Source organism: Macrobrachium nipponense, chromosome 38 (genome assembly GCF_015104395.2).
Source record: "Macrobrachium nipponense isolate FS-2020 chromosome 38, ASM1510439v2, whole genome shotgun sequence".
Taxonomy (NCBI): domain Eukaryota; kingdom Metazoa; phylum Arthropoda; class Malacostraca; order Decapoda; family Palaemonidae; genus Macrobrachium; species Macrobrachium nipponense.
Genome location: NC_061098.1, coordinates 59949064 through 59963724, shown reverse-complemented (window position 1 = coordinate 59963724; position 14661 = coordinate 59949064). Strand labels below are relative to the sequence as shown.

The window sequence follows — 14661 nt, the reverse complement described above, 5'->3', positions numbered from 1 at the left end:
TTAATACATAAAAATAAGTGAATGATAAAAGGATGAAAACCTTAGAGCGTTTAGAATTTCAAAAATAATTTCAAAATGTTACTGAACTTATTCTGAAATTTAATACACCTCTTTAGTGTGAATGTATGGAAGCAAGTATGAGTAAGTGTATTTATTGTGTGTGTTTTCCAGGAAGACAACATACTGCACCTTTGTCCAGATTTTAATATAATTTTAATTTATTCAACATCATACTGAATGACCTCTTTCGTCCCAGTTCTTGGCCTCAATCCAAGACCTGCCGTTTTATCCTAATCGTTCGGGCCAGCCCTATGATAGCTGAAAGTCAGCTCAGTGGTCTGGTTAAACTACTTTTTGAATAATAATACCAACAAGCTACCGACCAATTGCACTAGCTTGTTGTCTGGGGAAGATAATATAAAAAGTGGTCAATGCAAGGCTTGTGTGGATCTTGGAAATAAGAGGCATTTTATCACCTGCACAGTGTGGATTTCGAAAATTGCACTTGAGTCATCTATTTGCGAGTCATTTGCATCCAAGCAGCATCACGTCACAGTATTTTTTGAACTTGAAAAGGCATATGACACTGCTTGGAGATGATGAATTCTTAAGCTATTAATGAATGTAGATTAAGAGGGGAGTTGCCATTATTCCCGAGAGCATTTTTAACACAGGCACTTTCAGGTAAGAGTAGGTAATATTCTGCCTGAAAAAAAATGCCAAGTAGAAGGAGTCCCTCAAGGTAGCGTGCTCAGCATTACTCTGTTTGCCTTGGCAATAAATGGCATATCTGTGATTATTCCTCACGATGTCCTTCATACAATTTTTGTGGATGATATTTCCATATAATTTTCTAGAGCAAGAATGTCCATAATTGAAAAGCTTCAGTTGACAATTGATATGATAACCGAATGGGAGATTTGAATGGCTTTAAGCTCTCAAACAGCAAAACTGTTGCTGTTCTCTTCTGCCGCATTCGTGGACTGCATCCTGATCCTGATGTATATCTTAAAGGACAAAGAATCCCATGTGTGAGGAAACCCGATTTTTAGTCTTAATTTTTGACCAAAGGTTGACACAGGCTTCACATCTTGAGATGCTGAAAGGTAAATGTTAGAAATTTTAAATATCTTTAAAAGTCCTTGAGAACATATCCTTGGAAGTTGATCGCATAACACTTCTTAGATTGTACGAAGCCCTTATGCTATTAAAATTGTTATATGGATGTGAAATATATTCTTCAGCCACTCCTAATCGCTTAAGAATTTTATACTCTGTGTACCATACTGGCATTAGGTTAGCCATAGGGACTTTTAAAACTTCACCTACTCCAAGTCTGCTTGTTGATGCTGGAGAACAGCCTCTGGAACTGTATTGTCAGTCTTCTGTTATCAGATACTGGTATAGGTTGCAGAGACTTCCGGGCTCTCTTGCATCTCAAACAGTGCATAGAGAGAATTTCTTTGGCTACTTCGTGGCTCATCCTAAATCAGTACAACTTTACGGATATAGAGTAAAACAACTCTTGGGTAGCCTGAGTCTTGCCAGTATTGGAGTGATTCCCTTTAGCAATCCACCACAATCCCACAACCCTGCTCTTGAAGTTGCCTGTAGTCTCTTTCTGTCATTATTTTACAAGCTTGAAGAGAGATATGGCAGAAGAAGAAATTAGGTCCATTTTCTTAGAATATTCAGAATGTCATCAAAGTAGTTATTTTACATTTACAGATGAATCCAAATTCAATGCTGGCAGAGGCATCAAATTTGATAGCAGAGCTGTAAGGGATTTTAATTGCTGTTGAAAAAATAGCTATGTTGAAAGACGACAACTTTACAATTTTTAGTGATGCCAAAAGCGTTTTGCAGGCTTTAGTACATTTTAATCCAACCAACCCTTTAGTTTTAAAGATTCTAGAATGACTTGTCATCATTGAACGTAAGGGTACCAGAGTGGAATTGGCAGAAACAACTGGAGCAGAACTACTTTCAAGGAGATTTCCAATATTACACAGTGATTTCTGGCCCAATACCAGACGGTCTCTTTGTGATATTTGGCAACAGCGTTGGGACTCTTTAGACCAGAATAAGATGTGAGAGATTAAATGTGTCATATCTCCTTGGAAGTATAACTTTATGCCCCGAAGATGGGAAACTGACCTCTGTCGTCTTCGCATTGGCTGTACTCGCTCAACAGATGAGCTTTTAATGACGGCAGGCCTTGCCCATACTGTGACGATTGCTTAGTCCCCTTGACTGTAAAGCATTTGCTGGTCAAATGCCCCAGTCTTTCGGATTTAAGAGTTCGATACCTCTCTGAAGCTTGGGATGGGGATGGCGGGCACATCCTTACTAAAATCCTTGGAGAGGATGTAATGTGTTAGGGGACTGGAATCACTTATAATTCAAGTGTCCGTACACAGTCCTCGGTTGGTAATTGAATGGTTTGCAAATGCAAACAGTAGTGTGTCTGGAGATGTTTAACAATCTCTCTCTCTCTCTCTCTCTCTGTCTCTCTCTCTCTGCAGGCAGGTAAGGGGATACTCTTCAATCTCTTCTCTTCATCTTAGTACAGGTATATTCTCTGAATAGGTTACATCTTGAGATAGACTTTTCAGAAGAGAGTGGTAATACTTCCTAGAGAGTTGGAGGACGAGGAAGAAGTGAAGTTTTACAAAGTAATGTACAGTGGAATAGGTTACAAACCTAACAGACATACGTGTGCACGAACAAACACCTCTTTTTAGGTTAAGATGATTCATCATATTCAGTTAGTTCTCGTGGGAGCAAAGCTAGGTTCCCAGAGCAAGAGGAGGTTTTCGTTCGTGTGTTTATTATTTTGCTTACCTAGCCTTCGCACACATCCTGGGCGTTTTTTTCCCGCCCGACCCCTGACCTGATTCGGAGTTATGCTCTTATTCTAAGGAATGTATTACATTTCTTTTTATCATGGAATTGATATTATATATCATTACAAATGTACGATGCTAGTGGCATTTTTACATATATTTTTGAAGCTGAAGTTTGGCATAAAATGTAATTTTATTTCCTATAAGTTTTAATTATATCTAATATAACTATATATCACAATGAAGTCTTTTAATTGACATCGGTGCACATAACCATAGAAGTCACGACGCCTGATGACTTAAAATCATTCATTCATTTACTGCCTGTCAGTTTGACCCATCAGTAAAGAACGATAATAATTAGTTCTGCTTCTACAGAGTAAACTAAAAATTTATGGTGGTAAGCAAAGCACATAACGTCAGCAACTTGGTCAGCTTAGTTGCAAAAGTGTATAAAAACTACATCAGACTGAATAAATATTTTTATATCAACATAGTATAGTACGCATTATCCTTGGTAAATGTTGCCAAGATCATTTATCAATCTTTAAAGACTGCTGAGAAATTGGCAGCACGATAATAATGTTGTAATGTCGCCATGTTCTACAGAACTTCATGGCTTAACTGTAGGAGAAATATACCAGCAAAATTAAATATCTTTATTTATTCATACCTCTGCATACAGTACATATTGTATTTTGTAAATGATTCATAACTTTTCACAGTCTTGACGGACAGCCGAGAAAACACGTTTTAAAGATTGCAGGGTTTTCCATTAGATAGTATGGGTTGCGTCATTGTTTATGTTTATATCATAATCAACACAGCGATGGCGTCAGGCAATGCTCGTCACAAACTAGTTTTGCCATCATAGACTGTCTAATCTCTCCACTCTTTATCTATGGCTGCAGTCATGTTCCCTTTATTCTTTTTTTTTTTTTAAGCAGTGTAAATATTAAATTCAAATTAAGAGTGACAGAGAACATTTGGGATTAAATAATCACAAATAATGCTGCGTGATTATTAATTCAATATGATACACTTACACAATGTGATAGTTATCCTAGAATCCTTCATTTCCAATCAGTGTTCAGTTGCTACTATGTCGGCCAAGGCAAGTATTCCATAAACGCATGCTTACTAAATTATGCTTAAATATCTACTTGCAGTTATCCTTTTCAATCATCTCTTTTTTCATATATATGTGGGGATGAAACGGTAAATTATCTTGTTTCACTTCTAAGGATGAGAGGTAAAGTTTCCGATCAATGTCAGTAGTTATATTCGCCTTTGAATATATAACACTATAAATCTGATCGTCATAGCAGAGGAGTAAGTAAATTGGATAAAAGCTCTTAACTAATCAACCATGAAATCAGAGTGTTCTCCTTAATTAATTCTCTTTTTATATCTGCTCAAGGAACACTTTATATTATATGCATAACAAAATATAATAGTGATATTCTACCTTCGATAGAACCTACGAATAATACATTTTAAATGTTTGTTTTTCTGTGAATAATATTAAAGGTAATATGCCAAGTAAAATATTAAGTGCAATGCCTTTTTTTTCTTAGTAGTAGAATTTTCTGCAAGAATTGCTTTAATAGTTCGTGGTTAGCAGTTATCTGATGAACAGAAGTATGTTCAAAATAACATACATTACTGCATTACTACGCATATCTATGTGTTTGTCACCTCTGAAATAAATTACATTTATGTAAAAATATTTAGTTCAACGCATTGAAAAGAAAATTATACCGTTATTCACATGAATCAGAGGATTATTTTGTTTTGTTGTTCCCGGAGAATTGAGGACAGCTGGAATGTGCTGATGTGTCATTCATTCATATCATTCATTTTCATCTTCCTAACAATGACAGGTAGACTAATAAATGTCCGCAAAGAATGTTTAAAATCAAACCATTTATTAACTGTAGAATTATGTTTTACGAGATGAGCAAATCTACGGCTCCTCCTGTATTTTATGCACTGATATAAATTCAAGTCATCCTCCTCCGATCAGCAGACAAGCAAATGCAAAGAGGCCTCCTTCATTCTTTGATGCAATCATCTGGAGCCATTTATTTCTTTTCTTAAGCAATGCGGCCCAGAATCCAAATACCCGACTGTTTTCGACGATCCGTGATTTCGAGTAATTTCGTGGCATCACGCGTCTCCTAGACTATATCTACTAGGCTGCTCATTTTCCATGACCAAAATAAATGAGGAGAAAATGAATGACATTCTCCAACCGAACGACATGCAAGGGAAGCACGCAACGACCTCTTACGGAAGCCCCAGAAATGAATGGCGGACCGTCTCTCGTTGAGAAATCATTCGCCATCAGTAGGGATGTTTGGTATAATATGTACCTCAGCAGAACAATGAAGTCTGTACACCGGCCAAAAAAATAAAAAATAAATAAAAAATAAATAATATCCTCTTTTAACAATGGGGACTTTTCTCAAATGGATGTGGTGAAATTAAACTGCTGTGACAGTTTGGTAGAAAATCAACGATATTAATGTTTTGTTTCTGCTGTTGATAGGAGAGAAGCATTATTGTTAAATAAGCAATTGATGTCTTTATATTGTTATTAAATATATATATGTGTTGTTTATATATATATATATATATATATATATATATATATATATATATATATATATATATATATATATATATATATATGTATATATATATATATCATATATATATATGTTATATATATTATATATATATATATATATATATATATATATATATATATATATATATATATATATATATATATATATATATATCATATACTATATTATATATGTATATAGGTATGTATGTATTCTATCTATCTATATATATAGATATATAAAACTTCTCGGATTCTTCACGCTTTATAGTGGCAAACGTATCCACAAAAGCATGATGAATTCGAGAAGTTAAGAGGGCATTGTGGCTATTACTATATATATATATATATAACACCGAAATACATACCCACAAGGCATAAAATTACGACACATATGGTTACGCAAGAGCACAAAACACTCCTAACAAATTACATAAAAAAAAATATATTTTGATTTTTTAGAAACATATTTTCAAAGAATGGAAAAAGAAACTGAGACAGTGATATACTTATACAAAAGGCAGAAGACGCTAACCTTAGAAAGTAAACGACAAGACCGGACTAATAGTGAAAGAAATACATACATACAAAAAAAAAAAAAAATCACTGGTACAAATAGTAATGAGGTATGACAGAAACAGTGGAATAAAGGCAGTTCGAGTGCTTAATGAGGGAAACCGTAGTTTAATAATTTTAAAGACTCAAGTATCTGAAGTTTTTGTTGGCTCTGTGCTTAGCCAATAAATTCAAAATCATCGTAATTTATAAGTGCTTTGCATTTGGTAGCATGATTCCTTATAGAGTATAGCTCTAGATTTGACAGTCGACATCCAATTCTATAACTCAGCCCCTTAGGAGAGTCGATTCTGACCCTGAGAAGCCGCCTGGAAGATCCGATATGTTCCCAGACTACATCTGGGACGAATATATTCATAAACAACACCAGACGATATCAAAGGGCAAAATCGATCTTTAAACCTGAAGAAAAAGGCAATTGTTCTTGGATTTTTTGGGATGAGCTTGATGTCAATGGCTCCAAAGTACTTCTGAATAATGCTAATGAAATCCTTTCTAAAGCTACCATCATGTAAAAATGGGAAAACGGCGCATATGGAGAATTTAGGAACATTAAAGTTTAGTGTAGGGTTGAATGATATGTTCAGTAGTCTGGAGAGAATTCTATAGAAAGTTTTGTTTGGAAAGCAGTTATTATCAATGTATTATTGCAAGAAAAAGATTTCTTCATGACAAAGTTATGAAGGACTTTAAAGACAGAATTCATATTCCGGTAGACATTATGCTGTTTTCAGATTATATATAGCTTTTTGGACATATGACCGAGAGGAATTAGTAGGAGCACTGGTATGCTTAAAATACTGTTCAACAGAAGCGGGACTAAGAGTGAATATAGGGAAAACGGAAATAGTAGCAGTCAGCAAACAACCTCAAGCACCAACAAACGTCATGACAAGGAATACAGCGAAAAAGGACACTGACTCATTTAAATATCTAGGATGTGTTTACAGATAAGGGAGATAAGAACGGAGAGGAAATCACTGAAAGAATAAAGAAATATAATAGATGCTCTGGAGCTAATGATGAGAGGTGTGTTGTACCGAGAGAAGTAAAGAAAGCTATATTCGAGGGGTTGTTACATACGTATCGGAGAGCTGGACAATGACAAGTAGGGTCCATACCTCAAAGATAAAAAGTCTGAGAACGATAATAAATAAAACAAGAAGAGCTAGAGAGAGAAATGAGAATGTTAGGAGAATAGTAGGAGTGGCACCAGTGATGGTAAAGATTAAGAAGGGGCAGCTGAGATGGATGGATCCTCTAATGAGAACGGATGAAAATAGAAATGCAAAGATGGAACTGGATACCTGAAGGAAGGAGATCGAGAGGTAGACCTCGTAAGCGCTGGAAGGATCAAGTGGAGGATGAGATCCCGGCAAAGCATAACATGCCAATAATTGAAGAGCTTAGAAGAGGTGTATATTTGAGGACAAAAGAGATGGGCGAAGATGACACCATTGACACGCTGAAAGCCTACCTGGATGTAGATACTGAAAACTGATTGAAATTGAATATATATATATATATATATATATATATATATATATATATATATATATATATATATATATATATATATATATATATGTCATATCACATTACCGTGATTCATATACATACATCGAGCTACAAATGTCCTTTAATATCTAATTCGCTCTACTGCATAATTAATATATTTTCACATATGTTAACCCAGAGGGAATTTTTTAGTCCTTAAGAAATTTGTCAGCTCGCGGGCGCGAACCATCAACCCCAACAAATTCATGCCGCACAATGAAGCCTTAAACCACACCGCCACCGCAAGAGGTTATAAGTTTATGCCGCCTCTCAACTACAAATACCTGTCGCTCTCAGGTGTTCGTTGTTTTGGAGTCGGCATCAACCCACCTCGACCTCGACTAAAAAATTCCCTTTCGGTTAACATTCTATATTTAAGATTCTATAGTTAAGATTCTATACTTAGTTTTTAAGATCTGGCATTCCACTTTTTCAGGGAAGGACCCATACTCGGTTACAGGACGGGAATATGCGACCAGACTCTTTCCCACCCCTGCCTTCCATTTAATATTGACAAATTCTAATAATAAGGATGAAATATGCAATAACTATTTGGAATTTCAGTGCACTTTCCACTTTTGTTTTCAGCAACGCGACTTCTGTCTGGCACTGGGAGGCCACTGATTGAATTCACGCAGCACCGCTACTGCGCCACTCTCAGGGAGGATGAGCCTACTTCTTCTGACGTCATCACGGTTATGGCCTCTCATAAAGAAGGTAGGTTTTCTCTCTCTCTCTCTCTCTTTCTGATTTTCTATCCCCAGAGGTAGTTTGGACGTTTCACGAAAGATTAGAGCAGCGTTCTGTCCCAAAGCGACTGAGGAAAGAATGTATGTCGGGTTGTTGTCTTTAATTCCATCATGCTCCTCTGTATCTTAGAATGAAGTGCGTATCTTATAGTCATTGAATGCTTGTGCGTGGCACCTGGTGACGAGAGAGAGAGAGAGAGAGAGAGAGAGAGAGAGAGAGAGAGAGAGAGAGAGAGAGAGAGAGAGAGGCTTTAATAACCAGTAGTTGGTTAAGGTAAATCCCATCATGTAATAAAAAAAAGAAGGGTTCCATCAAGATTCTGATCCTCAGCTACCCGGAGGGAAAACATTCATAATATATTTCTCTCTCTCTCTCTCTCTCTCTCTCTCTCTCTCTCTCTCTCTCTCTCTCTCTCTCTCTCTCAAATTGCACGTCATTTCCTTCATTATTGCAAATGAAGTTCAAACAAATCCTATTCTCCTTATGATAAGAATCATTCATTACAGTGATGCTATTATTAACCTCGAGATGGATTCCACCTCTCCTCTGTGTAACTCTAAAGAATCCCAATTGAAGCTTTTAGATGGTTTGTCAAAGGTAATGGCCAGGATTATTTTAAAATCTAGTATGGTAGACTTTATGATATGTTTGATAACAGAGGAGTACAAGTGGTCTTTTACGATTCAGATAAACATCGAAGGAAACGCAGTTTTCTAAATTCTCGTTTTTGCCATTTGTAAATCAGCTATTATACATAGAATATTTATTATAAGTGCTTAACTTTTTCGTGCATGCAACCAGAAGTTATGTTCCCATTTCTTATCCATTTTGAAACTCCAGGGGTTGTTTTGTTTTTATTTTCTGCAGGACTCCATTGGTGCTTTATTCCTCAAAAGTAGTCGGTGGTAATATTCGTTAAAAGTAGATTTAAGATTCCCAAGTCAAACCTAATGTTGCCTATAAACAAATTTCCATTGAAAATTTTGAAGGATGTTCAAACCTCTAAGCATACTCACACTCACACACGCACACATATGCAAAAGCTTTAACAGTTTCATCACTCTTGCTCTTGGAAGCTTTGGGATGAAGAGTGAGAACAGAATATCAGACTTAGTCTGGTGATTTACACTCATTCGTAATTAATATTTTTTTCAACCAGTCGACAAGATCTTTAAGTCATTTTGAGTTTTTTTTATTCAAAACTTTGAACAAATTACCATGGAGAGAGTTGACAATAATGGTTAAGTGCTCATATAGTGGTGTATATTAATAATAACTTAGAATTTTTCAGAAAAGAATTTGCAAGACTTTATAGACGAAAAAAAAAAAAAACACGATATTAACCTTCTTGGCAATCACTTTCATCTGGCTACAGACAGATTAGTTTACACGGTTAGTTGCCCGTAAGACACGTCAGCTGAATCAAGTTGATAAAAATGATTAACAAAATTTATGAACAGAGTCAACTGACCAGAGGATACACTAACGGCTGACAAAAAGATGGAGTAGCCATTAACCTTTGATATGAGGAGATAAAGTCCTCTCCAGTATGTGTGCATTCCACAGTTCCAAAGCGTTGGTAATTTTGCGTTTCAAATTGTATCCTGAGATTCTGTGAAAGCTGTAACACTTTATAGTAATCCTTTGCCATAGCTCTGAGATCAGTTTACACTAACTTTTCTGTATCTCTCGATATTCATGATTCAGTAAGCGTGATTTGTATGTTTTATGAAAATACAAACTGGAGGGATAAATTAATGAGTAGACAGCCTATAGAAATGATACTACATATGTATAAATATAATTACGAACTTTCCAACTAAAAATTAAATGCAATTTCGGCACTGAATCTCATTCTGACATAATGCGAGCAACAGGAATTAATCTATCGTGATATCAGAGGAAGTAAAGATTAACTTGAAAACAATTTTGATTCAACAAAAGCAATGCATTACTTCGTTTGTATTATTATATTTTATTACTTTCAACTGCGGTGTCAGATAGAACTTCTTGTTCCATTCTTGACGTCTAGAGATAAGTCTTTATATACCTCTACTCAGTTTAAAATCCAAAAGGCAAAGGTGAAGCATGAATTTAAAATTTTCCCCGAGCCATTTGGCCTCAAAAGAGGGTCCCATGATGCTTTCAAGACTACGACGAAATTCTTGGAATTCCTCGTAAGACCTTTCTGCAATACATTATCATGATCATCCGATGTGGGCAGATACTTTAATACCATTATTTATGAAAGCCAGATACGGTCGGTGAAATCAAGGGGTAAGTGAAGTTAAAAGAGAGACAAACCCGCAGACAGAGACAACGAATCTCGTTACATAGAAGTTCCAGATAGAAACGAAGAGTTGACAAGAAGGAAAACATCTCAGACAAAGTAAGGGAGTTCCGTCAAGGTCTCATTAGACGAAACAATATATCTTTCTTTACTGAGAAACTGTTGAGCCAGATTCTCTTCAGTCCGTAGATCCCGTCTTCAAAAGCTTTCGTTCTAGTGGTCATTTATTAAAGTGAGGCGGAGGTATTTACCACTATACGTTATGTTTTGTGAGGCAGTAAGTTTTAGTCATCAAGTTCTGTTTGAAGTCTTGTTTGAAAAGATAGGGATGAGTATGCGTAGTGGTGAAAAGAACATTTCGTTGACAAATGCATACAAAAACTATATTTCCCACTGAACAGGCTGTGGTCGTTGTTCTTATTTCATGAGAAATGAACATTTGAAGTAGAAAAGCTTACAAATTATTAGGCAGTTGGATAATGCAGGCTTTGTTGTTCATCTCTCGCAGGTGCCTCTGTCAAATACAGCATCACTGGTGGTAATCGAGATGGCCTGTTTACCATCGACCAGAAGACGGGGCTCATCACTCTGGCGGCTACGCTGGACTACGAACTCTACGACAAGGTAAATAGGGAATGCCGTTCCTTTATTCTTCGAATAGACAATGGTAATTTTGGTAAAGGATTGCCACTAACTACCATATGGAGGTTACGGAATGAATTCGCCTAAATATTTTGCGGTACACCTATAGGAATGTAATAAGTTATTTCGCACGGGGAAAAAGTGGGAAGATAAAATATGTATATAAAAAGTTGGTGATGTTAAAATATGTTGAAGGAAAAGTATCTTTACATGTTTGGTTTTTATTTTAAACAATTATAGTGAGTGGCTCCTATTATTCTCTATGGCAGTCACCCCCTGAGCCTCTGGAGTCTCCTTTCTCGCTCCATACACCCATAGGGGGGTGAGTGCTATCAGTGGACGTCATGCTGTGCGCTGTAGGCTTTACATGGGCCCCTATAGTAGTACCAATATAAGGTGAGGGTTTGGGCGTGTCTAGAAGCGAAAACACGTGTTGCCATATCTTCAAGTTCTTTGTAGAGGCGGCCAAAGTCAAAGCTCTGTATTTCTTACTAATCACCCAAGGGAAACATTACCCTTAGGTCTTCACCTCTGACCTGTACAGATTATCCTCCTTTCAGAGTCTGGTGAAAGGGGAATGCCCACTCTAATTGTCTTAGAAGGGTTTGCTGGTATAAGTTAATTTTTCCTTTATTCAGATAGGGTGTATTGGCATTAAAACTTCAGATATGAAACAGTTCTTTTTATTCTTCAATTAACTTATTTATTAACAACCTACATGAGAGAAAACGAAAGGGAAATCATGGATATGATAAATTTCATACATTAATCATTCCTTTATTTTAGAAACATTCAAGTAATAAATACAGTATATCTAATAAATAAGAATGATAATGATACACTTTATTTAACCTCGTGAGAGAGAGAGATGCTTTAAGAGGACTCCTCATCAGAAGATTCCTCATCAGAAGAGTCAAGACTTACAATAAATGAATCAATATATTTATCAATCAAGATATCTTTTTTTTGCTGCATCTTCCACTTGCAATTGCTCGGCATGTCTTACGGCATTTTCCCAATTTTCATGTGGCACAGTATCCAGAGCTTCTTTAGGAAGTTCCGATAGGTTTGCCATCGTAAAAACGTTTCGTTTCGCTATGAAACTTTTCACTTGGCCCCAAATTTGCTCTATTGGGTGGTATTGGCAGTGGTAGGGAGGAAGCCGAATAATTTCATGTCCATTTTCTGCTGCAATTTTATCTACGACATAAGTGTTATTTATTTTAACGGAGTACACCTTTACCATCTCTAAAAGTTGACCCTTCAACATTTTTTCGGTTGGTTTCGCATCTTTAGAGATGAGCCATTCTGTAATGACTGCCTTTTTGCTTGACATCGTTTGTAGTCTATCTACTTTCCTTGAATGATAAGGAGCATTATCCATCACAATAATTGAAGTTGATGGTGTCTTTGGGAAACTGGCAACGAAACATTCTTCAAACACTTCAAGATTCATTTGACGGTGATAATCACCGTCATTTTTTGCAGTGAATGTGAGCTCAGCGTTTGGAATGAAGCCTTCTGCAGAGCCTGCATGCAGAATTATAAGTCGGCCACCTTTTCCTGACGGTACTTTAATTCCAGAAGCATTCTCGGATTTATTATCTTTCCAGCATTTTCCTACTGTGTAATTTTGATTAACCCAAGTCTCATCCAGATAAATTATATTTCGTCTGTTCTCCCTGACGTTTTGCATTTTTTCTAGGAATCTTGTTAGCAAGCACTGCACGTCATATCGTTCAATCAAAAATTTCCTACCATCGAGTTTTGCGTACTGGAAACCAATTTCTTTCACAATTTTTCTTAAAGATCCTCTACCCCCTTTGAATCCTGTTCTTTCTTTCCCCTCATTTCAGACAACACTTTATTAATGGTTGGAATTTCTTTCCTCTCATAAAATTGGAGAATTATCCGACGAAGCAAACATTTGTCAAAGTCATCCAAACCTGTCACAGGTTTCCATCTTTTCCTCTTCTTTAAATCGAAAACTGGGATACCAGATGATTCTTGCGACTCTCGTGCTTCTTATCAATTTCAGTTACTAAACTGCTCCCTTTACCTCATTAACATTTTAATAGATTGATGTTTGGCAACGCTAGACCAATTTCAATCCTAACAATGGTATTTGGATTTTTTTTCATCTTATCCCCCGAATATTCTTTTTTCAAATTCAGTTGACTGTTGTCTTGGAACGTTCTACACAAGGAAAAAAATCAACATCAAAGATGAAAAAAAAAAAAAAAAAAAAACAATTTCATATTCAAATTTCTCAATTTATAGAAAAGTTCAGATAACAGACATCTTTTAAGCATTTAATCACATACAAACACACACGTGTTTGAGCGCCAACTATATTTACATCCGCTAATCCTTACTCTCACCATAAAGGACTCCAGCTTATAAGATTTGACCATTCTTAAGAGATTGACGAAGGGTATATTGTTCTTGACTGACAGATACAGATTTCGATACTTGACCTGAGAATCAAGATTGCAGATGTGGCAACATGTTTGCCACGTTTCTCAAATATGATATTGAAAAACTTAAGAATGTTGATCATAAAAACCATGTTTAGCAAATATTTCTGAGTAATTCCCTTCAGTTTTGGCATATAACAACGACCTATATTCCATAAAATTTTCCTTAGAATGGAAGTTTGGCATCGCACATAAATGACTTTCGACCCAACAAAACCCTCACCATAGATTGGTACTACTATAGCTGTAACAACTTTCGTTCCTTTTACTGTACCTCCTTTCATATTATCTTTCTTCATCTTACTTTCCACCATCTCCTAACACTTGATTCATACTGCAACTGCTTTGAGGTTTTCCTCCTGTTACACCTTTCAGACCTTTTACTGTCAATTTCCATTTCAGCGCTGAATGACCTCATAGGTCCCAGTGATTGGTCTTTGGCGTAAATTCTATATTCAAATCAATTCTCGCTTCATTTTAAGCAGACGTCACTGGGCACACTGTTACCAATGACTGGTTTCTCACAACTGTCACAACGATGCAGAAGGTACTTTATTTAACATGATTGAAAAGAAATTAGTAATGACTATCTCTATAAGATTAACTATAAGTAATATTGAATTGGCGTCACGGTAGTAGGACAACCGTGTTCTAGATTTATTTCCTTCTTCTCTTTCACGGTAAAGTCTAGTAGTTATTTACTGAACATATCAGGTGGGCGATGTGGTTAACACACCCAGATTTTATACCATTTAGTCTACTGAAAATTCCACATGAAGTGGAAATGTTGAGAATCCAATGTTTTTTTCATTTTCTAATACTATAGGGCATAACAATTAAAAAACACACACCCAGAAGCTTGGAGGAATAATGCCCAGAAGGCGTTGACAG

General features: G+C 36.1%; 2 protein-coding genes across 2 annotated transcripts in view; one reads left to right on the top strand and one right to left on the bottom strand.

Moving 5' to 3' along the window:
* Positions 1-14661, bottom strand: part of LOC135209741 (thiol S-methyltransferase TMT1B-like) — a 597585-nt gene that overhangs the window by 411889 nt on the left and 171035 nt on the right. The window lies entirely within an intron of this gene.
* The window catches only part of LOC135209489 (neural-cadherin-like), a 149998-nt gene that overhangs the window by 22310 nt on the left and 113027 nt on the right, over positions 1-14661 (top strand). The window contains exons 2-3 of the mRNA XM_064242143.1: positions 8200-8328; positions 11160-11275. Coding sequence (XP_064098213.1) covers positions 8200-8328; positions 11160-11275 — 245 coding nt within the window. The remainder of the gene's footprint in view (positions 1-8199; positions 8329-11159; positions 11276-14661) is intronic.